The 24,548-nt window shown below is 38.7% G+C and overlaps 1 protein-coding gene across 1 annotated transcript in view; it reads right to left on the bottom strand.

Moving 5' to 3' along the window:
• Nucleotides 1-24,548, bottom strand: part of LOC149298291 (coiled-coil domain-containing protein 80-like) — a 48,816-nt gene that overhangs the window by 658 nt on the left and 23,610 nt on the right. The window contains exons 3-6 of the mRNA XM_089487475.1: nucleotides 22,911-23,047; nucleotides 9,333-9,484; nucleotides 4,152-4,255; nucleotides 179-259 (exon numbers count right to left, since the gene is read on the bottom strand). Of these exons, the coding sequence (XP_089343601.1) occupies nucleotides 179-259; nucleotides 4,152-4,255; nucleotides 9,333-9,484; nucleotides 22,911-23,047 (474 nt within the window). The remainder of the gene's footprint in view (nucleotides 1-178; nucleotides 260-4,151; nucleotides 4,256-9,332; nucleotides 9,485-22,910; nucleotides 23,048-24,548) is intronic.

Raw genomic sequence — 24,548 nt, 5'->3', positions numbered from 1 at the left:
TGAAGTGTGAACTTCAAACACACATAACCATCTATTCCAAAACTACATTGTCTAATTATCTAATTTCTTGGTAACTTCTTAAGATGTTTAGTTTACTACAAAAAGACAATGCAATGACTAATGCTGTAATGCACAGTTGCACATCCATATTTATTAAAAGACGGAAATGGTTTCTTACCGTTGATAGGATACAGTTCCAAAACACCACCGGCTTCAGTACCAATGCCTACCATTTTCAGAATTGATAAATGACGAAGTCCTGTGAGAAAATAAGTCAAATAATGATTACATTTGTAATAACCTAATGGTATTTTACTGTGTGACGTACTCTTACACTCAGTTTTCAGGGGGAATGTCTTAATGAAACCAATGCTGAGTTGTACTCAATGGCAGGCCCATTTTACCTAGATTTGGTAATGCAACAAAAGAAGTAGCGTCTCTAAAACAATACCGTTATTTCAGGTGTATTTTATGTCCAGAGATGGTGGTGAGAAGTAACTAAACATGCTATTATGAGTGGACAATAATTTAAGAGGCAACAGTAATTGCTAGTATAATTCTTATTAAAGGTGAATACTAATTTGTACTTCAGGCGTTCAGATTAGTTCAAGGGAAAGCTTTGATAAATAGTGTGTATATCATACTGAAGAAAAGGTATCTCGACTATATATTTAATTTCCTCCAAGTCAAGTCAATTTCGAATGTAATTAACTTCTAAAATAATATGATCTACATGTTTGTTTCCAAGGGGTCCTTGGTTTATATAGACGTGGCACATTTCCCTCCATACACAACACATATTGGGATAACTACTTGTGCTTTGGTATACCAGGTCAGTAACATGCACATGTTTGCAAGTATAACAGTTAAAGGGCATTACTGGCATTATGGAACCTGTGCCCATCCTCGTTGAATTAGTGTTTTGTTGTGTGACATAGAAAGTAGCAACAATGGTAAAATCCATGCCCTATAGGGGTATAACCTGATATCCATTTGGAAATATCGATAGAAACATCCTCACAGCAACTTGAGCTTAGTTTTAGGGATTTACAAGTGTCAGTACAAAAATACACGAAAACATTATGAAAATGGGGGTATATTTTTAAACCTATTATAAATTCCAGCTCTTATTATTCAAGGTACATTATCATATTTTCATTTATGAATATTCTTAAATATTGGATAACAAAGAAAATCAAAAGATAATGGAACACAACATTTATTATACAGATATTTTTTAGATATGGGTTTATGTTTGTGCCAGACTGCACTGGTAAATAAATATCTTACAGGGATCTGATTTTGAGTTACGTTGTTAAATGCTGTAAAAAAGCCTCAGTCAATTGGTATGTATGTAAAACCATTTAATAGTCCACCACAAGGAATGCATTGTCATGATTCATGAATGGTCACTAGGAAAGCCTTCATGGTGAAGGCACTTGTATTTAAGCAGGTTGTATACCGGTGAAAAAAGCACCAATCTGAATGCCAAGAAATGTATGTAACTATATGAAAGGCACCAAAAGCTTAGCAAATCTTCTGCTACCTGTACCACCCAGACTTAATGTTAACACTCTATGGACCTCCCTGTTCGAGAAGAAATGACACATTAATTCCATTACATTTTGGCAGCAATGTTTGTCTGGAATACATATGACTATTGAGATTATATTTGCTTTGGCAGGCAATCATGAGGATGCAGCAAAACCTGCATTTTCATTGTTTTAAAGAAGACTTATTACCATTTTTTTTCAATTTTAAATAATAATTTGAATTCTATGAATTTCTGAATTTGTGTTAATAAACACTATTCTTAAATAAAAATTGTTTTATAGTAGTAGGTGTTTTTTAATTAGACAGCATGGGCTAAATGATTCATGTAATGTAAGTGCCTATAACAAAAACTTGAAATATGCATTAATCTTGTCTATTTAAATTCTTATTGTTACAGGAAATCATTTTATAGCAGGCAAGGGGCTGCTGTCGATTTTTTTTTATCTGTGCACTTTCTGGTCGATGAAAGTAGTATGACAGCTGTGATCCTGTCATAAGAACAGAGCTTCGGTAGATAGTTACAAGGAACAGCTCCAGTCGTAACATTTTGATGACATCACAACCCATGGAAAGCTGCCGTTAAAGATGGTTAAAAGCACACTCCAGTTATCATTAAGTTCATTCAAAACTAGCGCTGGCCCAGGAAATGTGTGTCAAGCATCCCATTGACGTCAATTTTAGCTGGCCAATGTTCATTTTGGGGAAGGGACCTCTGCTGTATTGAAAGTGTATGCGACTAATGCTATATAAACATTTGCCCAATAAATGCTACAACATATTTCTTTGTACTAGACTACATAACCAAGAGTATTTTACACTACACTACACTGTAGCAGTTTCTGTGTTTTCTTCTACGAGGAGAGAGGCAGATAACAAAGACAAATGCAGTGCTCTGCTCCATTTGATTAACTATGAAATCGTTCACCAGGGCATCTGCTGTACACTCATTGCTGAGTGGACAATAAAAATGGTGGGGCCACAATCGTAGCAATGTGGGAGTGTTTTTTGAACCAATGACGTACCAGGTCCGTCATGGGTCCTGTAGGGACAACTTTTCATGATGTACCTGGTACATCATTGGTCGCAAAGGGTTAAAAAAATATATATTTAGCAAGGTTAACCACTTTCAGCTGGTCATTGCTTCAGTGGGGAATTCCAGTATTGGGACAAGAAATGCCATGCTGTCTGGTCACTAAAAGAATAGCCTTGACCTTAACTGATCTTGCTGATTCAAGATAAATGTGCTTGTTATATTTGGGGAAATATTGATAAAAGACCCAGAGAGAACTCAGCACTGTAGAAAAGTATATTATCAGAAATGTGGGCATGTTATGTTTTGATCCTCATCAGAGGATATTACATCAAATAAAAATAATCTCAACAAAATTACTGTAACATCAAAATGTGAGACTAAGGGGTTAAACACTATGTTCTACTTTTAAGGCCACATGTCTAATGAAAGATGACTACTAAGTATACTACTACGTATGGGCTAAAATTAGGTCTCAGGCTTTATACAGACTTTGGGGGAAAAAATAAAAATAAATCAGCTAAACTGGCTAAATCATCTTAATCTACAGCCATGTAGTTAGTTTGTATAAATGCCAAGTGAGTCATACAGGAAAACTCTTGAGGTGTGTTTTTTCAACTCCCCCTCACATTGAAATAGTTTATGTGGGCTTCTAAATTCTTCTAAAAACAACTTAAAGCAGCGTTGAACATGAGAAAAAAATCATGACATCTGTTTACATGAAGAGCAGCGAAATGCAGTTCAATATAAAGTCTTGAAATTAAAATGAGAAATGAAAGAGAAACTTAAGGACCTCCATAAATTATAAGGAGGCCCTCCAATAGAGAATTCTTGGAAAGGAGCATGAACTGGGGTAGATTTACATGTGCTATATTTGGACAAGAGATGTCTGGGGACCTGACCATGTTAAGGGCATCAGATATGGGGTTACTGATATTTGGTGTTAGAAGAGGAGACGGATAGATGTCTATATTAAGTTTTTATTTGAGGGAAGGTGCTTAAGAGGGATATTAGTGAAAATATTTTAACAATAGTAAATATATGGATATGGGAGCAGAAACTGTGAGGGATACCACATAAACTCACAACCACCACCAACATCAAATACAGATGATACTATGAGACGAAAGGACAGTTCAAAAGAAAACATTTGAGGTATAAATGAGCAAACATTTCCACTTTCTGTTGAAGGTATGATATGTGCAAAAGGGGAAAAACCTGGAATATAAATTAATTTCCCATGAGCTATTATACTTCTCCCAGAGCTATTATACTTTTCCTAATCCCTTGTTAGGGCTGTCTACAATTGTCCATCTCTTCACATGCCATGCCCAGTATTGGTATCTCTCCAATTTGTATAAGCCATTCCTTTGCATAGCTAGCCACAGATACTACAGCCCGACCCTTTTTTATTCCAAATGTGGAGCTGAGGTGTGGGGGGGTAGCCTCACATGCAACACATGCATATAGGGTGAGTTTCTTATACAGAAAATATGCTGAACGGTAGAATTTGGGATCTAGGAAAAGTCACAGATGCAATTAAATTGAATGAATGCACCATGCATACCCATGTTACAGGCTTGTCCCGTCAAAGCGTATAGTTGCTGTTGATAGCCCCATTCTTCATCATTAGGAGCTGATATGACCAGCAAACGTCTTCTCCAGCGAAACCTTAAACAAAAAAGTAAAACAAAAGTGTAACCAAAAATGAAAGTTGTTTCAAATTTGTGAAAAATTTGTGGTTTTAATAATTGCTGTTTCATGTGATGTTTCTTCTGCTAAATGGTTTTAGAAATAAAATGTAAATCTATTATCCCAGTAGTGGCTCAAAACTTTCTATACATTTTCCATTACACAACTTTATTTTGGTTAATATACAATTAAGTTAATTTACAATTACAGTTTAATATGTAGATAAAAGAACATTATGTCACTATTTATTATTAGTTTTTTTTTATATATATCAAAATCATTTGGAAGATTAGTGTTCTTTCTGTAAAATATATTAACATAAAACATTAATTCCTTCTGGCTGAATATTGGAAAGTACATTAACTTTATTGAAATAGCAGACCCAAGTTATATTACATACTGTGAAATCAGTTCCTGTGCAATGATTAAACTTTAAATCCAATCCAAAGAATTCTAGCTAAAAACGATTACTGCATTGCTACAGTACTTAACAATGTTCAGAATGAGAAAAGGAACCGTATATATGGAACAAGATGAATCATTCAGGCTTGAAATAAATGAATTTGAATATATGGTGGTTTAAGAATTTAAAGTAAAACCAGACAATTCTGTATTAAAGTCTTTTTGTGATTTTCAAAAAGATATAGCTCTTAACATCTGACAGAATGTAACTATTTCTCAAAGTTCCAGTGCCAGGGGAATAAACCTTTTTTGCACCTTATAGTACTTGTGTTATTTTACACTTGAGTTACTTGTTCAGTAAGCAATTTTAGAACAAGCCCAAATTATCTTTTTTTAACAATGTCTTTCTGAATATTAATTTAGTTTGGGTATGTTATATCAGTGTTTGGAAGCATATATATACAATTATGACCTATGAATTATGAGCCTGCTATGAGGATCTTAGGGTTGCTTGTTTTGACCCTGGCTGAGTGTGTGTCCCCTACCTTATCCCAGTCCCCTTGATATATTTTCATTTGTAAATATGTGTATCTCAGGTTTAATCATAGGTTGATCATAATCAACCTATCAGTGCCTGCTTTAGTTTCCCATGACAAGTGTTCCTTGCAACATTTTACAATTAAATAATTATTTCTGGGAAGGGTCTAAGCATGCCAACACAATAGAAATGATGCTCTTAGTTAATTCAACAGACTTGATGGAGTTGTGGCACAAAAAGACTGATTTCAATCTACTTTCTGTGAAATTCTGTGAAATTAATTCGGTTTAGGGCATTTTATATAAAATGCATGTTTTTGTACCAGTTGTAAACTATGTTACACACATTTGAAATATAAACAATGATGAGGAATAGAACATAAGAACAGGAGATACAGGGAATTGTGTCAATCAGTTATAGAATTCAATACAATGATGATTATTATGCTATACTGATTTGTGGAAATGTCTTTTCAGGTAACTGAATCAAAAGGTGTTTAGTATTACCCCACAGCTAATCTGATTTAACAGTTCTGTGCAATTACATGTCCAAGCAGAATACCTTCTTTAAAAGATTATCCATACATTCTATACATTCCAGAAACCATCAATGCTTTGTAGGGCAATGCAAGGAATGACCAAAGAAAGTCTTGTTGAAATTATTGTCAATGATGCGTGAAATTATGGTACATTCACAGTACCATTCATTGTTACCTTGTTATTAAGCGGCCCACAGGACAACCAGCTAGTTTGTTGTGGTCACACTGTTATATGCATTTATGTATATTATGTGAATTTGTAAGAACAGTAAGAATGAGTTTTAACTTTAGTTCATTCCCTTGATTTTAGTGGAAAAAGAATGCCAGTATTTTTCTGGCAATTCTGCAAAATATAATACTTTTGTGATTAAATATACTGTCATAGCTGTCATCTCTATTACCTTTTGATGCCAAAACGTACCCATCAATATGATTTTAACTAAAAAATGTTGGCAACATTATTTTTTTTATATAGGAAATTGGTCTAAATCGTACATTCATCTGATGGAACAATGATGACAAAGAAGATCATCGGCCTCCAAATGGGTTTAACAGAGATTTAATTAGAAAAGCTATCCTAATGAGTCTTGTATCTGACGCATTCATTGGCGACCATCAAGTTAACCTCATAAAAAAAAATTGCTAGGCAAGTGAAGGTAGATGGCGAGATCCAACATTGTTCATTGTTGATTACAATTAGCATTAAAATCTTGATAAAGTAGTCGGTATGTTTGGACTCTTTGAAACTGTAAGCCCTGCGTTCGATGATATGGCTGGTAAATTTGCTGTACTGTCAAATGGATGGTCAATGCAGATAAGAGAGAGAACAAAGATTTTGTCTCTTATTGCGTCAATTGAACCTTTAAAGTATGTTTCAAAGTCGCAGACTGTAAGGCAGAGGTGGTCATAACTGGGCTGAGTAGTGAATTGAAGGTACTGAAAAGGTGTGTAGAGTTGTGTTATAAGGGGGAAAAAGGGATGTGAATTAGGTCTATTTTGCAAGGAATAGGACTCAGTAATAGGCGCATAGTGTGAAATTACACTGAGCTCACCTTGTTCACATGCGTATATTATATTATGAGGGACATACAAAAAGTTTCCACATTACGTAAAATATAAATCACATCACTTTTCTACATGGTCACCTTCCTTTACGATGCAATTTTCCCAAAGTCGTACCAACTTTTTAATGCCATTAGCTAAAATGTTTTTGGTTGAACGTGAAGCCACTGATGCACCGCTGCTTTCACATCATCACATCATCACCAGTGACTATCTTCTTCACGATAGCGGGCCATGCATCACACACTTTACTGAACTTAAGGCTGTCATGAATAGACAGGTCCAACACTCACACTCATTCCAACTGAGCACACATGCTTCTTTGGTGCAATTTATAAATTTGGCAGCCATCTTCACCCCAGGGTGAAAACTCTTATACTAAACTAGGGTATTTGGCTTGCCAGACAGAACTAGTCACATGACACGCTAAGAGACGACCAATTACTCCTCCTCCCGCCTTCACCGTTTTCAATGACAAAAGTGCGGAAAATTTTGGAAGGTCCCTCGTAGTTATTTCTGAGTAGTTTCAAAAGCAATAACTACAGTTGCCCAGCCATCTATTTAAACAATTTATTTTCATTATTCATGTTTTTTCCCTAGCACACAAGATAACAAATACAAATAATATAATACGGTAATATAACACAGTAAATAAAAAAAACAATATATTTATATAAACTGCTTTATACTGTTATACTGTTAAAGTGTAAAGTTAGGTGTGGTACTGCCAAACTCCTATTGCATAGTAACACTTTAAGAAGGAGCTCTTAAAATTTGCACAGTAGTTTATTTTAAATGTGATAATATTCAGGCTAAATATGGACATATTTTCCAGTGCAGAAAACAGACTTTGGAATGAAATGTAGAGGAAACAGTCATCACAAAATCTTGCTGTCATAGGAACGACGTGCTACCCTAAAGGCTACTGTCTAACTAAGTTTATAAATACCATGCTTATTTGCCTTTGCCCAGTGAATAAACCTTTACCTCATCAATCAGACCTTTAACGTCTTGTGCTTAAAGGGACAGCGAAGACCCCAAACAAATAAACCTTATATTCATTTGGAAAATGTATGCCTACCTATGTTCAAAATCATAATTTTGAAAAACAAACTAAACCTTGTCTATATTTCCTAACACAAGCAGGTATAAGCTCTTCATAAGGCTGACTAGACCTTTGGAGGCAAAAGTGGAAAAAAAGGTGTACTCTTAACTATGCCCGCTCCTATTTATGGTCCATCCAGTAATTTTTAAAAGAGTTACACCTATTTCATTTACCTTTAATGTCCTGCCTACAAGGCCTTTACTTATTTATTCCACAGTGTGGAGGACATTTCACATCTTCGTGCCTATAAGGGCCCAGAATGTCGAGCAGAACCTGAAAGCATATCCCTGTACTAAAAAAAAAATGATCCTTCTAATAGGCCTTCATGGTTCCTAGGAGGCTCAAACTGGGTTGTCTACATACATTATGTCCAAATAGGCATGTACTCGTTTTGTAAGTGATCAAAGGTTTAAAGGTACTGTTACACAAAACAGTAATTACATATTATATCTGATATTATGGTTTTATTGTATAAAACAGAAATGTATTTTTCAGTTTCTATGGCAGTTATGTATCAGTGTCTACTTTTGCATCACATGACCATTAATTGTTCATAGCGAAAGTTATAAAAGAAATACAATTTTACATTAATTATTAATGAATTGTTCCTCAGCAGACATTAAGTCTGGGGGAAGCTTTTGGTATTCAAGTGTTCTGGGGATGATGGTGGCCATTTGGCGACTTACTGACTCTATTCAAACAGGAAAGTAGTTCCTCTGATTGATATATATATAAAGGATGATACATACTTTGTGGGGCTAATACTGCTTGCTCATGGAGGCATGGAACTTGTTTTTTTGTTCTTCAAAAAAATAATTTGGATTTTTTGTTCACTATTTACTAGTACTATACTCTGTTGCAGATGGACATTTGGTCTAATACAACTAATGATAACCCTGAGAGTATAAGTCTTGTCTATATTACTCATATACCCCTTTGGTTGAACCCCCAGGTACAATACCACCAGGAGTAATCAGCTACAACTCAAAGTCAAACTACCGCACACACTAACACACGCAGTAACATACTTACACACATATACTAATACACACACAATGACATACTTACTTGCATACACACATTTTTCTTACTTTTTTTTAGCTCAAGACAGCTCTTCTGCTCCCTCGCAGTCCTCACACACTGCTGGGAAATGACATAATACCCCCACGCTCATACTGCCCCAACTGAATACAAAGTACAACATGCACCTTAGAGTTTAAATTTAGCCCTAAACTGTGTATGGTACTTTTGTACAGTTAACCCTGTGCTCCCATGCAAAATCCTAGGCTCCAGGAAGTGATTTCTTGTCACCATGACGACCTGGGGTTTGTCGTGCCTTGTTCTATACATAATTAAACATTACAATCCAAAATGTGCTTAATTCATTAGTTGATTTTATGAATATATTTACCTAGAGAGAAAGTTTTCCAAGGACCTTGTCTTGTCTTCCCTTTTGCATGTTATTCCTTCCCTTTTTTGCTTCTCCATTTCCTTGATTCTGGATTGGAAAGTGTCTACTATGTCAAATATTGACTTCATTGCAATGGGGACCTCATAGTATTGCTGTGCAAACAAAGAAAAATTATTCACACAAAAAACTTTACATAAAACTAAAGCATATATCCAACAGGGAAAACAATGACAAATGTGTTGGGCTCCATATCACATCCCCACAAAAGAAAAATGGTAAAACACTGAGGTTTGGACTCTTAAGTCAAGTCATGGAAACTTTGGCAGACTTTCAGCTGTCAGACCTTAAAGACTCTGTTATTAATTGGCTATTCCACTGATTTAGAGAAAGCAGTTTGGGTGTAGTTCTGGGAAACTGTCTGACTTCCAAGAGCAACGAGGACAATTTCAGTGAAGGTGGTGTAGCCAGCCAAATGGCCCAGTCATGTAGAGTCACAAAAACATATCTGCCATAAAGTATACACTAAAACCTTCAATACAAACAAAGAATTTGAACAGTAAAGGCCAACAATTACTAACACTGTTCCAAGCATATGGAAACGCCACCAGTAAGTGGAAAATTATTGGCTAAGGTTTATGCGGTCTGGTGTATTTTGCTAATCTGTAGTAAAGATGCAACTGAAATAACCTCGTAGTTGTAGTCCTTTGTGAAAAATGTTAGTGCCTGAATAAACCCCGTTTGAAGTAGACTTGGTTTTTCTTTTCTAGGACTTGGATTTGTTTCATTAACACATAAGTAGATACCTAGTAGTTCTAGAATCTTGTCACCTTTATGGAACTAAACATTGTCACATAATAACACCCACCTGCCGTCTACATTTTTCAATGAACCAAAACATTCCATTTTTGTGTGAGTTCGCAATTACAATGGTCTTCTATAGGGGTCTATTTGTCTTACCAGAAACAACACTAGAGAACTCAATAATGACATATGTGTAGGACAAAAGCGGCAGGTCTAATACATTTCTCAGGGGCCCACAGAGGGCCACCCAGGTCTCCAACAGCCATCATATTTTGGTTTAAACCCCTAAAATGGAGCTAAGGGAAGAGAAGAGGTGCAGAAATAAAAAGAGGCATAGATTGATGGGTGCTGTATGAATCACATTAAGGAATTTGAGGCGCCCACCACCCAGTGTTTAAATTGTGCTCAATCTATAATAAAGACACTGCCGCATATCTCTTTGGTATTCTGCCTTTCTTTGTTTAACATTTGTCTTAAGAATACGAATCATTAACAGTTCAATATATATATATATATATATATATATATATATATATACACACACAATCTCTAAATCAGCGCACACACATCAAATAGATTATAAACTCTCATGACTGTAGTTAAAACTACTTAAAAACACCTTTCTAAGATGACAAAATTGGAGTTTTAGTCACATTATATGGCCATATTATGCTAAGCCCACCACTACGCCAAAGTACTCCAATGTAGGTGGGTCCTAACCTAAATACTGTTGCTTATATGGAGCTAAATCTTTGCAAGTACATTGCTTACCAGGAGCCAAAAGGCCTTCCTAAATACAGACACTCCTGCAATTTATAGGTTTCCATAAATAGAGGCTAGGATGTAGAAAGACCCTCGTTACAAAATATGTTCTACATACATAAAGAGGGTCTTTAGTCTTAAAGTCTTCTCTTAAGCCCCAACCTATTTAATATCTTGTAATCTATGCTCTTGAATGCGTCAAGATCTGACGTGGGCTACAACATGTTGTCTGTGGTAAAATAAGTTGTCATTTTAGGAGGCCAGTGTGGTAACTAGGTAAGGACCTGCAAAAGGCTGTATCCATGTTCCAGAGGTTTTACCCATGTATGGCAAACTTGATGTAAGATGCAGCAAATTAGAGATTCTAATTTATGGCTAGGGAGGTGGTGTCAAGGACAGTGTTTTCTTCCCACACTAGTCCTAGTGGACACAATGGGATATACCAATAGTTATTTTATAACCATGGATATATCCAAATGTGTCCCATGGATTTGCCTATTTTTACTTTGGAGAGTTCAAGTAGATCTTCTTGCTCTGTAAACACACATGATTTTACGGTGTTCTGGTTAAATATGCTAAAGACATATATTGTTACATATCTGGATGTAAATGGTTTGCAAGAGCGGGAGCAGAATGGGTTTACTGCAGATAGATCTTGTTAGACTAATTTAATGTATCTTTGTAGATACAGGATATCAAGATCTCAATAAGGCATTTGGCACTGTGCCTAAAAAAAAAAGACTTATAAATTGTAGTGTTTGGGTTTGGAAAATAAAATAGTTGAATTGGTAAAGGCAATGGCAGGAGATAGAAGGTGGAAGTTAATGGGAAGAAAATGGGACTGCTGCAGTTTAATGCTGATAACTTTAAAATAATGCAGTTATTTAAAAAAATCCCAGGGCAGAATATAGCATTGATGACAGTGTTCGCTCAGTGACAATAGAAGAAAGGGACTTGGGAGTAATTATTTCTGAATACTTAAAGGTAAGCAGGCAATGCAATAAAGCACTGGAAAAGGAAAGCTAGGTGCCAGGTTGTATTGCTAGAGGTGCCAGTAGCAGAACGAGAGTGATGGTCCTACCACAAAACTGATCATACCTATGTGCAGTTCTGGAGACCCCATCTCTAGAAGGATATTGACATATTGGAGAGAGTTCTGAGGAGGGCTACTAAAATGGTAACTGGTTTTCAGAGTAAAATGTTTCATGAAAGACTAATGAATGTATGGAGGAAAGAAGAGAGAGGGGAGATGTGACAGAAATATTTAAATACCTTAATAGATTTAACGAAGTACAGGAAGGAAAGTTTCTTTCAGAGAAGAAATGTTAGACAAGAGTCCATAGTCTTATGCTGGAGTGTGAGAGGTTTAAAAGCAGAGGCATATCTAGGGTATGGCACCTATGGCTCCTGCCATAGGCGCCATTTGAAGGCGGGCTTTTAAACGCCGTCTTTTATTTTTTGATGTGGAGGAGAGAGAGGGGCGCCTAGCAACCGCTCGGCACCCCTCATTCTCCTCCACGAGGCCTCTACCTCCGTCCCGGCGCCAGTGCCGGCGCGGGCATTTCATGCTGAGCGCCGTAATATGACGTCATATTTCGGCACTCAGCAGCGAAGCAGCGGGCACCAGCGAGCGGCTTTTAAACACTGTCTTTTTTTTGATGCGGAGGAGAGAGAGGGGCGCCTAGGCACCGCTCAGCGCCCCTCGTTCTCCCCCGCATCAAAAAAAAAAAAGACAGTGTTTAAAAGCCACTCGCGGATGCCGGCTGCTTCACTGCTGAGCGCCGAAATATGACGTCATATTACGGCGCTCAGGAGTGAAGCAGCGGGCAGTGCAGGAAGACAGAAGCCTCATGCTCCCGTCGCTGGACCTCAAGGTGAGAGAACTACAAAGGGGGAGAGGGGTTAGACAGTGATAAGGGAATAGAGGGGTTATAAAGTGATAAGGGAGGGAGAGGGGTTAGAAAGTGATAAGGCAGGGAGAGGGGTTAGAAAGTGATAAGGGAAGGAGAGGGGTTAGAAAGTGATAAGAGAAGGAGAGGGGGTAGATATAAGTAAAGAGTGTGAATTAATGTGTGGATGCATTGAGTGAATGAGGGAGAGCATGAGTTAATATGTGAATGTATTGTCTGAATGAGGGAGAGCATTAGTTGTCTGAATGAGGGAGAGCATGAGTTATTTTTGTGGATGAGTTGTCTGAATGAGCGAGAGCATGAGTTAATATGGGGATGAGTTGCCTGAATGAGGGAGAGCATGAGTTAATATGTGGATTAATTGTCTGAATGAGGGAGAGCATGAGTTCTCTGAATGAGGGAGAGCATGAGTTAATGTGTGGATGAATTGTCTGAATGAGGGAGAGCATGAGTTAATGTGTGGATGAATTGTCTGAATGAGGGAGAGCATGAGTTGATGTGTGGATGAGTTGTCTAAATGAGGGAGAGCATGAGTTAATGTGTGGATGAGTTGGCTGAATTAAAGTGTGAATTAGTGAGTGACTGTAAAAGTGTTTGTGTGTATCATAGATGTATAATTGTGGAAGGGCAAAGATGGCACTAGCAGGAGGTTTGAGCCTTAGGGACCAAGATGGCACAGGCAGGGTGTATATGGGACAAAGATGGCACAGGCCGGACAAAGTTGACTTGTGCTGGGCTATTTGGGGACAAAGATTGCAAATCTTATGTGTGTTATCTGGGTGCTGGTCAGGTTCTATGTGGGCAGTGTGGACGCCAGGGCTGACTTTGGTGTGTGCAACCTGTGATCTATGCCTGTAATTTAGGGGGTTTTAAATATACCTTTAATGCCGTGTTTTTTATGTGAATTCCAATTGATCTTTACCTGCAAAGCTGGGTTTTTGTGTTATTCTGTAGATCCATATGTGCTATGCTATGTTTCCATACATTATTTATGTGTACCTGCAAATACAGGGTTAATATGTCTTATTCAGTTGATTAATACCTGCAATGCTGTTTCCATGTATGTATTTGATCTATACCTGCGATGCTACGCTTCATATATTATTGTATACCTGCAAATACAGGATTTGTATGTCTGATTCTGTTTATTTGATATATATATACCTTCAGTGCTGAGATCACAAGTGAATTTCAATTGATCTGGGTTTGTATGTTGATCTATACCTGCTATCGGCAGCAGGGACTAATATTTATATATATATGGGCAGCAGAGGCTAGCTAATTTTAGATATTTGGACAGGGGCACAATTTCAGTGCTTGCCATAGGCGCTATTTTCAGTAGATACGCCTCTGTTTAAAAGTAATATAAGGAAGTTTTATTTTACTGAGAGAGTGGTAGAGGCTCATATAGTGAGATAATTTAAACATGCTTGAGATTGTGAATAGCCCTATGCCTACGTCAAGACCAATGATTGATAAAGGTCTCAGTTTTTACAACGGGCAGACAAGATGGGCTGAATAGTTTTCATCTGCTGTCAAATGCTATGTTCTGTGATGCTGAATGTGATTCATCCCACCTATATATGCATTTTGTATGTAAAATCTAAATGAAAACTTGCAGTTGGTGTAAGAGGTATGGATGGAGCAGGGGGCAAATCCCACCAAGAGGTTTTACTGATTGTAAAACAACTCTCCTATACCCATTCTTCCTCCTACAATATATACATGTAATCCTTCATATAAAAACGTGACGCTTGGTAAATTCTATTCCCCTGAGATTTTTTTGGCTTCCTATTCCAAAAAAATTACATTAACAAATGTACTCCAGTCAAGCAATATTATATTATGTATTTTTTATATCATATAGTTGTAGTCTGAGTACCATGCCTTTAATGTATGTGTCCTGATGATGGATCTTTTCACAAGCTGAGCTGTGTCCCGTCCCTGATCCCCAGCAACACAGCTTTGAAAAATAGGTTCGTGCTATGGGCACATGCCTGGCTCCACATTTTAGATTTCCTTTATTTTTAGTCCAAGAATGTTTTTTTTTAAAGAACAGATAATTTTATTATAAGTACAGCTCTTTCATATCCTCAAGAGCCGTGTTTCCTACTGCTTAGATGTGAAATCATGTTTCCTGGATGTAATCTGAAACAAGATTGTGTAATAGTATGTTTACATAAAGACTTATCAAAACACATGGTATACTGTTCTGTATGTGTTCTTATGACTACACCTTACAAATAACCAGCAAGCTTGGCCTTTTGACAAGAATGTTGACTTATCCAAGAAATTGTTTTTTTTTATCATTGCAGTCTGAGGAATTTTAAACAGTAATTCTTTTATTAATATGCCATGACAGAATTCAAGTAAACTAAAGTGTATCTCGGAGGCTGCCTGTAGGACTACTGAATATTGTTTTGTGTGTCATGCATACTTCACATTCGTCTTGATCTAATGGTGTTTTAACCTTGTTAAAAAAGTACTTATATACTTAAACATACGGTATTACTGCTTCTCATCCTATTGCAAGAGACAACTGTAAGATTATACAAAATTCTATTTCTAAGTGTCTACCTGGTTCTCCATTGGGAGGGAGCAAGGATTCTGGCTTACTGCCACAATGAACCCCACAGTCACAGGATCTTCTAGTTTGGTTGATAAGTTAAGCTGTTTTTAGTATTAATATACGCTAAATTCATCACACAATATTTCCTCTTATACTGCTTATAGCAGTATAATAATATAATATGTCATAAGCCAGGGGCGTCCAACATGCGGCCCGTGGGCCAAATGAGGCCCGCGAGACCTCGAGGTGCGGCCCGCGTAAGATCGGCAGCCAGGGCAACCGATCTTACGCGACTTACCTGTGGGAGGGTCTTCTGTACTGCATAGAGGAAGCGGAACATAGCAGAGGCCACGTGACATCACATGACTCTGCTCCAGTCCCGCTTCCTCTGTGCAGTGCCAGAGAACCAGAGAGGCCGCGCCCTCTGCTGAAGTCTGTGAGCAGCATCGAGGAGCTGCAGTGCAGGTAAGGGGGTGGGGAGGGTGTTTGGATGAGTATGCGTGATTGAGGGAATTAATCTGTGAATGAATGAGTATATGAATTAATGAGTGTGTGTGTGATAGCATGGATGTGTAAGTGCTGGAACCTAGGCATGATGGGACTGTGATTGCTGTTAGCAATCACACTCCTATCATGCCAAGTCAGCCAGTACATGCTGAAACCTAGCTAGCTGCCCCCCTTGTGTATTGATGCTGACAGCAGTATGGGGTCTGCACATCACTTACAGCCACCCTGTACCAGCATGTACTGGCTGACTTGGCATGATAGGAGTGTGATTGCTAACAGCAATCACAGCAAGCACAGTCCCATCATGCCTAGGTACCAGCATTTACTTGTTGCCTGGGTATGATAGGAGTGTGATTGCTGTTAGCAATCACACTCCTATCATGCCAAGTCATATTGCTAATTTTTTGTCCAATTGTGGTGTGTTACCTACTTTTATAAAAAATGTGAGTTTTTATTATTATTTATAAAGGTGGGGGGTCATTTTTGGTTTTGGCTAAGTGAAATGTGAATGTTTTGGTCCAGAATTTTCATTTTGGTGCATCCCTAGAATAAACAGAAGTATTTCATTTTTAATTATCCTGAATTTGTAGTCACAAACCTTTCTAGGCCCAGAAATCAGTGAGAGGAAAAGTAAAGGTTTTGTGTCATTTACTTTATTTTAATCGGCATATTTTATTACAGGCCATATTTTCTCACAGTGAAAAATGAGTGCGGCCCTTGCACGTATACAATTCTGATGAAGTGGCCCACTGCAGAAAAAACTTGGACACCCCTGTCATAAGCATTTGAAGAGACGCTCTGAGGTATTACATATTATTATTATTAGTTTGAATAGGTAGCATTAAATATTGTTATCGTTAAAGCAGGATAAAAATGGCTGCCCAGCACCAAAGTTCTTTAAAAGGGCTCACAGAAACATTTCTGTGGTGGGTGTAGGGAGGACAAAGGAATTTAGTTTGGGGTAAAATAAAGAGGTGATTCTGTATTAGAGGGGCACCTGGGTATGAGGAGAAGAGACCTAAAGTTACAGGTTCTTAGGGAGCTTCTAGGAACCAAACAAAAAAACAGAGCATCACCAAGGTCTCTATTAACTTTAACCCCTTCAGGACCGGGATTTTTAAGCTAGGGTGTCGCTAAAGGACCGGAGCCGTTTTTGTGTTTTTGCCATGTCTTTCTTCAACTGTAATTTCTCTCTTATCAATTGGTGCACCCACACAAATCATATATTGTTTTTTTCAGCACAAGTAGGGCTTTCATTTGAAACCATAGTAAGCTGGGTAGTACATTGTTTTGTTTGAAAAAAACTGGAAAAAGTGGGGAAAAAATGAAAAAAAAACGAATTTTTTTACAGTTTTGTATACATACAAATTGTACACACATTAAACCAGACCTGGGCAAAGCACGGCCCGCGGGCCACATCCGGCCCGCTGAATAGCTCGGACCGGCCCGCAAAGAGTGTCCTGGTGACTCACCAATGAGTCCGGTGTCCCCCCCCCGCCCCGGTCACTTACCTTAAACTCCTGTGTTGGAAGCGTTTGTCTCGGGTGCCGGCGCTTTACGCTGGGCGCCGGCATATGACGTCAGACGCCGGCGATCAGCAGTGAAGCGCCGGCACCCGAGACAAACGCCTCACGCTTCCAACACAGGAGTTTAAGGTAAGTGACCGGGGCGGGGGGGGAGATCCTGAGAAGGGGGGGTTAGGGAGTTAGAGGGGAGATACTGAGAAGGGGGGGTTAGGGAGTTAGAGGGGAGATACTGAGAAGGGGGGTTAGGGAGGGAGGTCTTACTGTGTGTGTGTGTCTTACTGTGTTTGTGTGTGTGTGTCTTACTGTGTGTGTGTGTATCTTACTGTGTCTGTGTGTGTCTCACTGTGTCTGTGTGTGTCTTACTGTGTCTGTGTGTGTCTCACTGTGTCTGTGTGTGTCTTACTGTGTCTGTGTGTGTCTTACTGTGTCTGTGTGTGTCTCACTGTGTCTGTGTGTGTCTTACTGTGTCTTACTGTGTCTGTGTGTGTCTTACTGTGTCTGTGTGTGTCTCACTGTGTCTGTGTGTGTCTTACTGTGTCTGTGTGTGTCTTACTGTGTCTGTGTGTGTCTCACTGTGTCTGTGTGTATCTTACTGTGTCTGTGTGTGTCTCACTGTGTCTGTGTGTGTCTTACTGCGTGTGTCTTACTGTGTTCATAGCTTATTCAGTTATTGTAATAAATATTTTAGCCCATTTTTTAGCTCAAAATATTTTTTCCTTTTTTTTCTCCTCTAAAATCTAGGTGCGTCTTATCAGCAGGTGCGTCTTATAGAGCGAAAAATACGGTATGCACTCCGAAGCCTTGTTCATTTTGTTCACTTCTGTGCTGTGCTAATAGTTATTCAGGCCTTACTTATTCAAGCACCTCTACCAATGACGTAGGCTTGAATAACTTTATTAAACAGCACATAAGTTAACAAAATGGACAAGGCTTCGGAGTTTGTAGTTTGTAGAGGTCTGGCCCTCTAAAACCATTCCAATTTCTCATGTGGCCCCATGGGAAAATTAATTGCCCACCCCTGCATTAAACCAATGGGAAAAAATTATCCCAAATATATTCATTAACTTGTCCTGATTTGGAAACCACCCAACATGGCCAGGATTTTTATCTATTTTGACCAGTATAGGGCAAATATTGCAAGGCATGCATCACGTTTTTGAAATGTAATTTTTTTCAAATTTGGCATGGTAGTCTAATAACTGCAATAGTTGTCACAAATACTGATTATCCCCCCAAAATTATATGTTTATGAAAAGTAGATAAGTCAAGGTGTACAACTAGGGTCATTTTGACACTTTTCAAACAGGGATTTTATCGCCAATTGCTGCCAAATTTTGAGGTATTTTTATATTTTTGGGGTTTTTTTTGCATATGTTGCAATGTTGCTTTAGATTTTATATTATATTTTGTATAGAATATGTGCAACTGCAGAACAAAACACCAAATTGTGTTCACCAACATTCCCCAGTTCCAACAAGGCCTCACATGCATGGTTCATGCATTTTTTGAGGAAGCTATGAGGGCAAAACTGGAACATGCGCATTTTCGTTTTCACATTTGGAATTTTCAGAAATTGGTTTCCTGGGCCCATATCCCATTTGGGACATTTTGGAAGCCCCCTGCTGTAAATTACCCCATAAAAGTATATATTTATGAACAGTAGACAAGTCAAGGAGTTCAACTAGGGTAGTTTTGACAGTTTTCAGCTAGTCTTTTCTTCACTGATGTCTGCCAAAGTTCACGGAAAATTTATTTTATTGCGTTTTTAACAAATACATTTCAATGTTAAAATTTATTTCTTGCACAGCATATGTGCAACAGTGGAAGAAAGCACCACATTTTGTTCACCAACACCCCCCGGTTCCAACACGGCCTCACATGCATGGTTCATGCATTTTTTGAGGAAGCCATGAGGCCATAACTGGAACATGCGCAAGTTTTCAGAAATTGGTTTCCTGGGCCCATATCCCATTTGGGACATTTTGGAAGCCCCCCCACTGTAAATTACCCCATAAAAGTATATATTTATGAACAGTAGACGAGTCAAGGTGTTCAACTAGGGTAGTTTTGACAGTTTTCAGCCAGCCATTTCTTCACTGATGTCTGCCAAACTTCACAGGGAAATTATTTTATTGCGTTTTTAACGCATACATTTCAATGTTGCAATTTATTTCTTGCACAGCATATGTGTAACACTGGAAAAAAAACACCACATTTTGTTCACCAACACCCCCCGTTCCAACAAGGCCTCACATGCATGGTTCATGTATTTTTGGAGGAAGCTATGAGGGCAAAACTGGAACATGTGCATTTACATTTTTTTAAATATTTTTTTTCATCAGATTACTTGTAAGTGACAGGTTTAGGCCGCTGACATCAATCAGGGAGACCGATCAATAATCAGCGACTTAAAATGTCACCGACAAGTGATCAGGTAATAATTATGATTTTTTCATTTATTAATAATTTGTGTTTTTTCATAATTACCCTAGATGACCCCTCTCTCTTTGTAGAGCAGGGTCATCCGTGGGCTGCCATAATGATCCGATCACTCCTATTGGCCAGGAGTGATCTGATCAGCCCAGCATTTGACCTGGAAGCACCCTGGACTTTCAGGTCAGTGCTGTTATTTTTTTTATTATTATTATTATTATTATTTTATTATTTTTTTTAATTTATTTATTTTTTTAAATTTTTTTTTAATTATAATTATTATTTTTTACATTATTTTTTTTTTACTCTTTCAATGCTGATGCTCCATTGAAGCACAGCATTGATTGATATTTAGTCCCCACAAGCTTGTGGGGACTAATATTAACCCCTGCAATGCTGCGATGGGGGTCATACACAATCGCAGCATTGAAGGGGTTAATTGAGGAAGAGGGGGTAGGGGTTAACTGAGGAAGGGTGGGGGTGGGGGAGGTCTGGTCTCCACACTCATGTGGAGACCAAAGAACCCTGTCTCCCTGTCCCTGAAGCTGCCTATCTCCAATAGACTTCTGGGGGCTCGTTTTTGCTGTTGCTGGTCTGCCTGGGCTTCCAGGCAGACCACCAGCTAGTGATGGGAAGTTCGGATCATTAAAGTGAATCGGATCATTTCGATTCGTTCACTGAAATGATCCGATTCATGATCCGGATCTTCGGATCACTCAGTGTGTCTGCACGGAGTTACTGTTTTCCAGTAACTCCGTGCAGGCACACTAACGATTGGCCCCGCCCCTTTCATTATGAATCCTCCCCCCTGCCTCCAGTGATGTCAATGAAGGCAGAGAGTCGTTCAAAGATTCGGATCTTACAGGGATCCGAATCTTACAGTGATCCGGATCACTGTAAGATCCGGATCATTGTAAGATCCGGATCATTGTAAGATCCGGATCATTGTAAGATCCGGATCATTGTAAGATCCGGATCTTTGAACGACTCTCTGCCTTCATTGGCATTGTAATCATTCAGAGAATGTCACCATACTGTTATAAATAATACATTCATAATCACTGCCCCCAGGATTTACATTCCCCTTTACCTGCAACTGCACCTTAAGCTAACTTTATTAAATTAATTAAATTAACCCTCACCATTAAATTAACCCTAAACACCCCATCAACCATGACTGCCCTAAAATTAACCCTTAACACCCCATCAACCATGACTGCCCCTAAAATTAACCCTTAACACCCCATTAAGCATAACTGCCCCCAAATTAACCCTAAACACCCCATTAAGCATAACTGCCCCCAAATAAACACTAAAGACCCCATTAAGCATAACTGCCCCCAAATTAACACTAAAGACCCCTTTAAGCATAACTGCCCCCAAATTAACACTAAAGACCCCATTAAGCATAACTGCCCCCAAATTAACCCTAAACACCCCATTAAGCATAACTGCCCCCAAATTAACCCTAAACACCTCATTAAGCATAAATGCCCCTAAATTAACACTAAAAACCCCATTAAGCATAACTGCCCCCAAATTAACCCTAAACACCTCATTAAGCATAACTGCCCCTAAATTAACACTAAAGACCCATTAAGCATAACTGCCCCCAAATTAACCCTAAACACCTCATTAAGCATAACTGCCCCTAAATTAACACTAAAGACCCCATTAAGCATAACTGCCCCTAAATTATCCTTAAACACCCCATTAAGCATAACTGCCCCTAAATTAACACTAAAGACCCCATTAAGCATAACTGCCCCTAAATTATCCTTAAACACCCCATTAAGCATAACTGCCCCCAAATTAACACTAAAGACCCCATCAACCATACCAATTTATTAGGTAATTTATCTGGAGTACATGCAATTAATTTAGGGGCAGTTATGGTTAATGGAGTATTTAGGGTTAATTTCAGGGGCCGTTATGGTTAATGGGATCTTTACGGTTAATTTCAGGGGCAGTTATGGTTGATGGGGTATAAGGGTTAATTTTATGCTGATGATTGAGGGTTAATTTAATTAATTTAATAAAGTTAACTGTAGGTGCAGTTATAGGTAAAGGGGGGCAAACTCAGGGGAATCTAAATCCTGGGGGCAGTGTGAACATTATTAATGCATTTATTTATAAAAGTATGGTATCAGTGATTTTCTCTGAATGATTCGAATCTCTGTAAGATTCGGATCCTTGTAAGATCCGGATCCCTGTAAGATTCGAATCATTCGACTCTTCGGTTCATTCGACTCTTCGGTTCATTCGACTCTTCGGTTCATTCGACTCTTCGGTTCATTCGACTCTTCGGATCATTCGACTCTTTGAACGAATCTCTGACTCTATGAGTCATCGTTCCTGTGAGAATTAATGAGCTGTAACCTGACCCCAGAGTGCTCTGCAGATGACTCACAGCTCTAGGATCAGGTTACAGCTGCATGATGATTCACAGACTGAACCGCTACAAACGAATCGTTCAGTCTAGTGAACCGACTCATCCGGATCACTAAAAAGAACCGGATCAAATGAACGATTCGTTCATGATCCGGACATCACTACCACCAGCAGCAGAACCCCCTAAAAAACGGGAATTAACCCCTTCAATGCCGCGATCGCGGCATTGAAGGGGTTAACGCTGCACTGACGCTCTCATGGAGCGATCAGGCAGCAGGGGGGTGTTGGATCAGGTCCCCACACTTGTGTGGTGACCCATTCAATACCCCCCCCTTCCCTGAAGCTGCCTGTGGCAGCTGAAACCGCGATTGCAGATTTTTCTGCAATCGCAGTTTCTGCCTAGAGAATCACTCCGTGGGAGTGATCGTGGGCTTGGGGGCGGGCTTAGACAGGCTGTGCTGTCTGCCCAGGAGTCCTGGGCAGACAGCAGCAGCAGCGCCCCCACGATCACCGCGATTGTGGTGATGTGGGGGCGTTTTTTGGAGGAGACGTACCTGGTACGTCCCGGCCTACCGGTGACTGTTAACCAGGAAGTACCAGGTACGTCCCGGTACTGAAGGGGTTAAAGTTGGCCATATTAAAAATATTAACTTTACTTATTTAATTATACGTGCCTTACCTTAACCTTCATGTCCAAATCTGTTAGGACCATAAAGAAATCATTGTAAGTCATTCCATATTCTTTTCTCAATTCACTTATAAGGTCATGGTCCAGTAGATCATCATCACCTATTACCTTCATGGGTTTTTCATTATCTAAAAAAAAAAAAAAAGGGCATTTGTGTTACAAAATACAGAAAGCATTTACCAAAAATGCATCTAAATTAGCAAGGAATGAATCTGAAAAGCTGTATAGATGCTGCCCAGTATGTTTGTATTGATACACACAGAGAGCTGTGCTGTGAAAATTTTTTTTCAAAGAAACAATCTAGTCACAAGGCAAGGCAAAGCCATTAATCCTAACAAAACAACAACTTATCTTTCAATTAATGTTTTACCTTGTTCTGTCAAACTATCCACTACACATTGTTACATTAAACCCTCACTTTTTACTACAGAGGAGGCCATCATGTTTAACTTGAAACACAGGCTTTTCACTTTGGTCCCCCAGGCAGGGAGAAGATAGCCCTACTACACTCAAAAAAATATTTGCCATGTTTACCATGAAAGCATTTGTGGGGTGCTAAAATGAGTGTGTTTGGGGGGGTGTCAGCATACTGTTCTAAACTGTGTGTGTCTGTATGGTGTTAGAGTGAGTGTTCATGTTCGGTATGGTGCGTCGATGTACAGTGTTAGCGTGAGTGTGTGTAGGAGTGTCAGTGTATAGTATTAGATTGTGTTGGGTGTCAGCGTACTGTGTTAGAGTGTGTGTGGGGTGTCAGTATCCAGGTAAAGCTCTGCTTCCCTAGGTCTCTGGGATAATTTTCTCTTTTTCCAGGCAGGTAGTGACACTTGGCTATTACTGTTGCCTACCCACCTGTGGCTTGCTAACGCTGGCCTTGGTTCCATGCATAGCTATCCCCACCACGCAAAGGGCTACCCCTGCCCCAAAGCATGGCTAACCTCCCTCAGAAACCCACTCACTCAGAAGAGGGAAAGCCTGAACTCTACAGCTAACCCTGTAAATATTGAATTCCTTATTTATCTATCTGTTAAACAGTACAATCCCAGACCATTAATTTTTTATGCTTCAGGTCAGTTCAAAGATATGGCGTATATTTATATATATATATATATATATATATATATATACATACACATAATATCCATTATACAAATAGTCAGTCAAAAAAGCAGATGCTATAGAGCTATTTCTAAACAAATCACAGGTTGCTATATAGTTCTGCATTCATATGCATGACATTAATTTGTCTTTTTAAATTCCCTTATATCATTCTTTGAAGTAACTGGAACACGTCATGGCAAGTTTATGTAACAAGAAAAAAATGTAAATACAAAAAGAGATCGAATTGCCTGTCAATAAGGATGCCAAGATGCACGACCTACTGATACATCCCATCTGTCACCTTAACTGTTAACGTGCCAGATGTACGCAACATTTTATGTCATAGAAGACAGCCAATTAAACTAACCATCAAGGCTATGCCCGAGGTGCCATGGGGCCTAGAAATATTCACTGTTTGACAGATACATTTAAACAAAAAAAGAACATAATGAAATGGAATGAGTGAGTCTAAGTAATGGAAAACGCAAGAACAGTTGCGTGTAATTCCTCAGAAATGGCACGGACTTATTC

Source organism: Sceloporus occidentalis, unplaced genomic scaffold, assembly GCF_023333645.1.
Source record: "Sceloporus occidentalis isolate IW3139 unplaced genomic scaffold, rSceOcc1.0.p SCAF_33, whole genome shotgun sequence".
Classification (NCBI taxonomy): domain Eukaryota; kingdom Metazoa; phylum Chordata; class Lepidosauria; order Squamata; family Phrynosomatidae; genus Sceloporus; species Sceloporus occidentalis.
The sequence above is the reverse complement of the archived record's forward strand: the minus strand, read 5'-3'. Positions and strand labels throughout refer to the sequence as shown.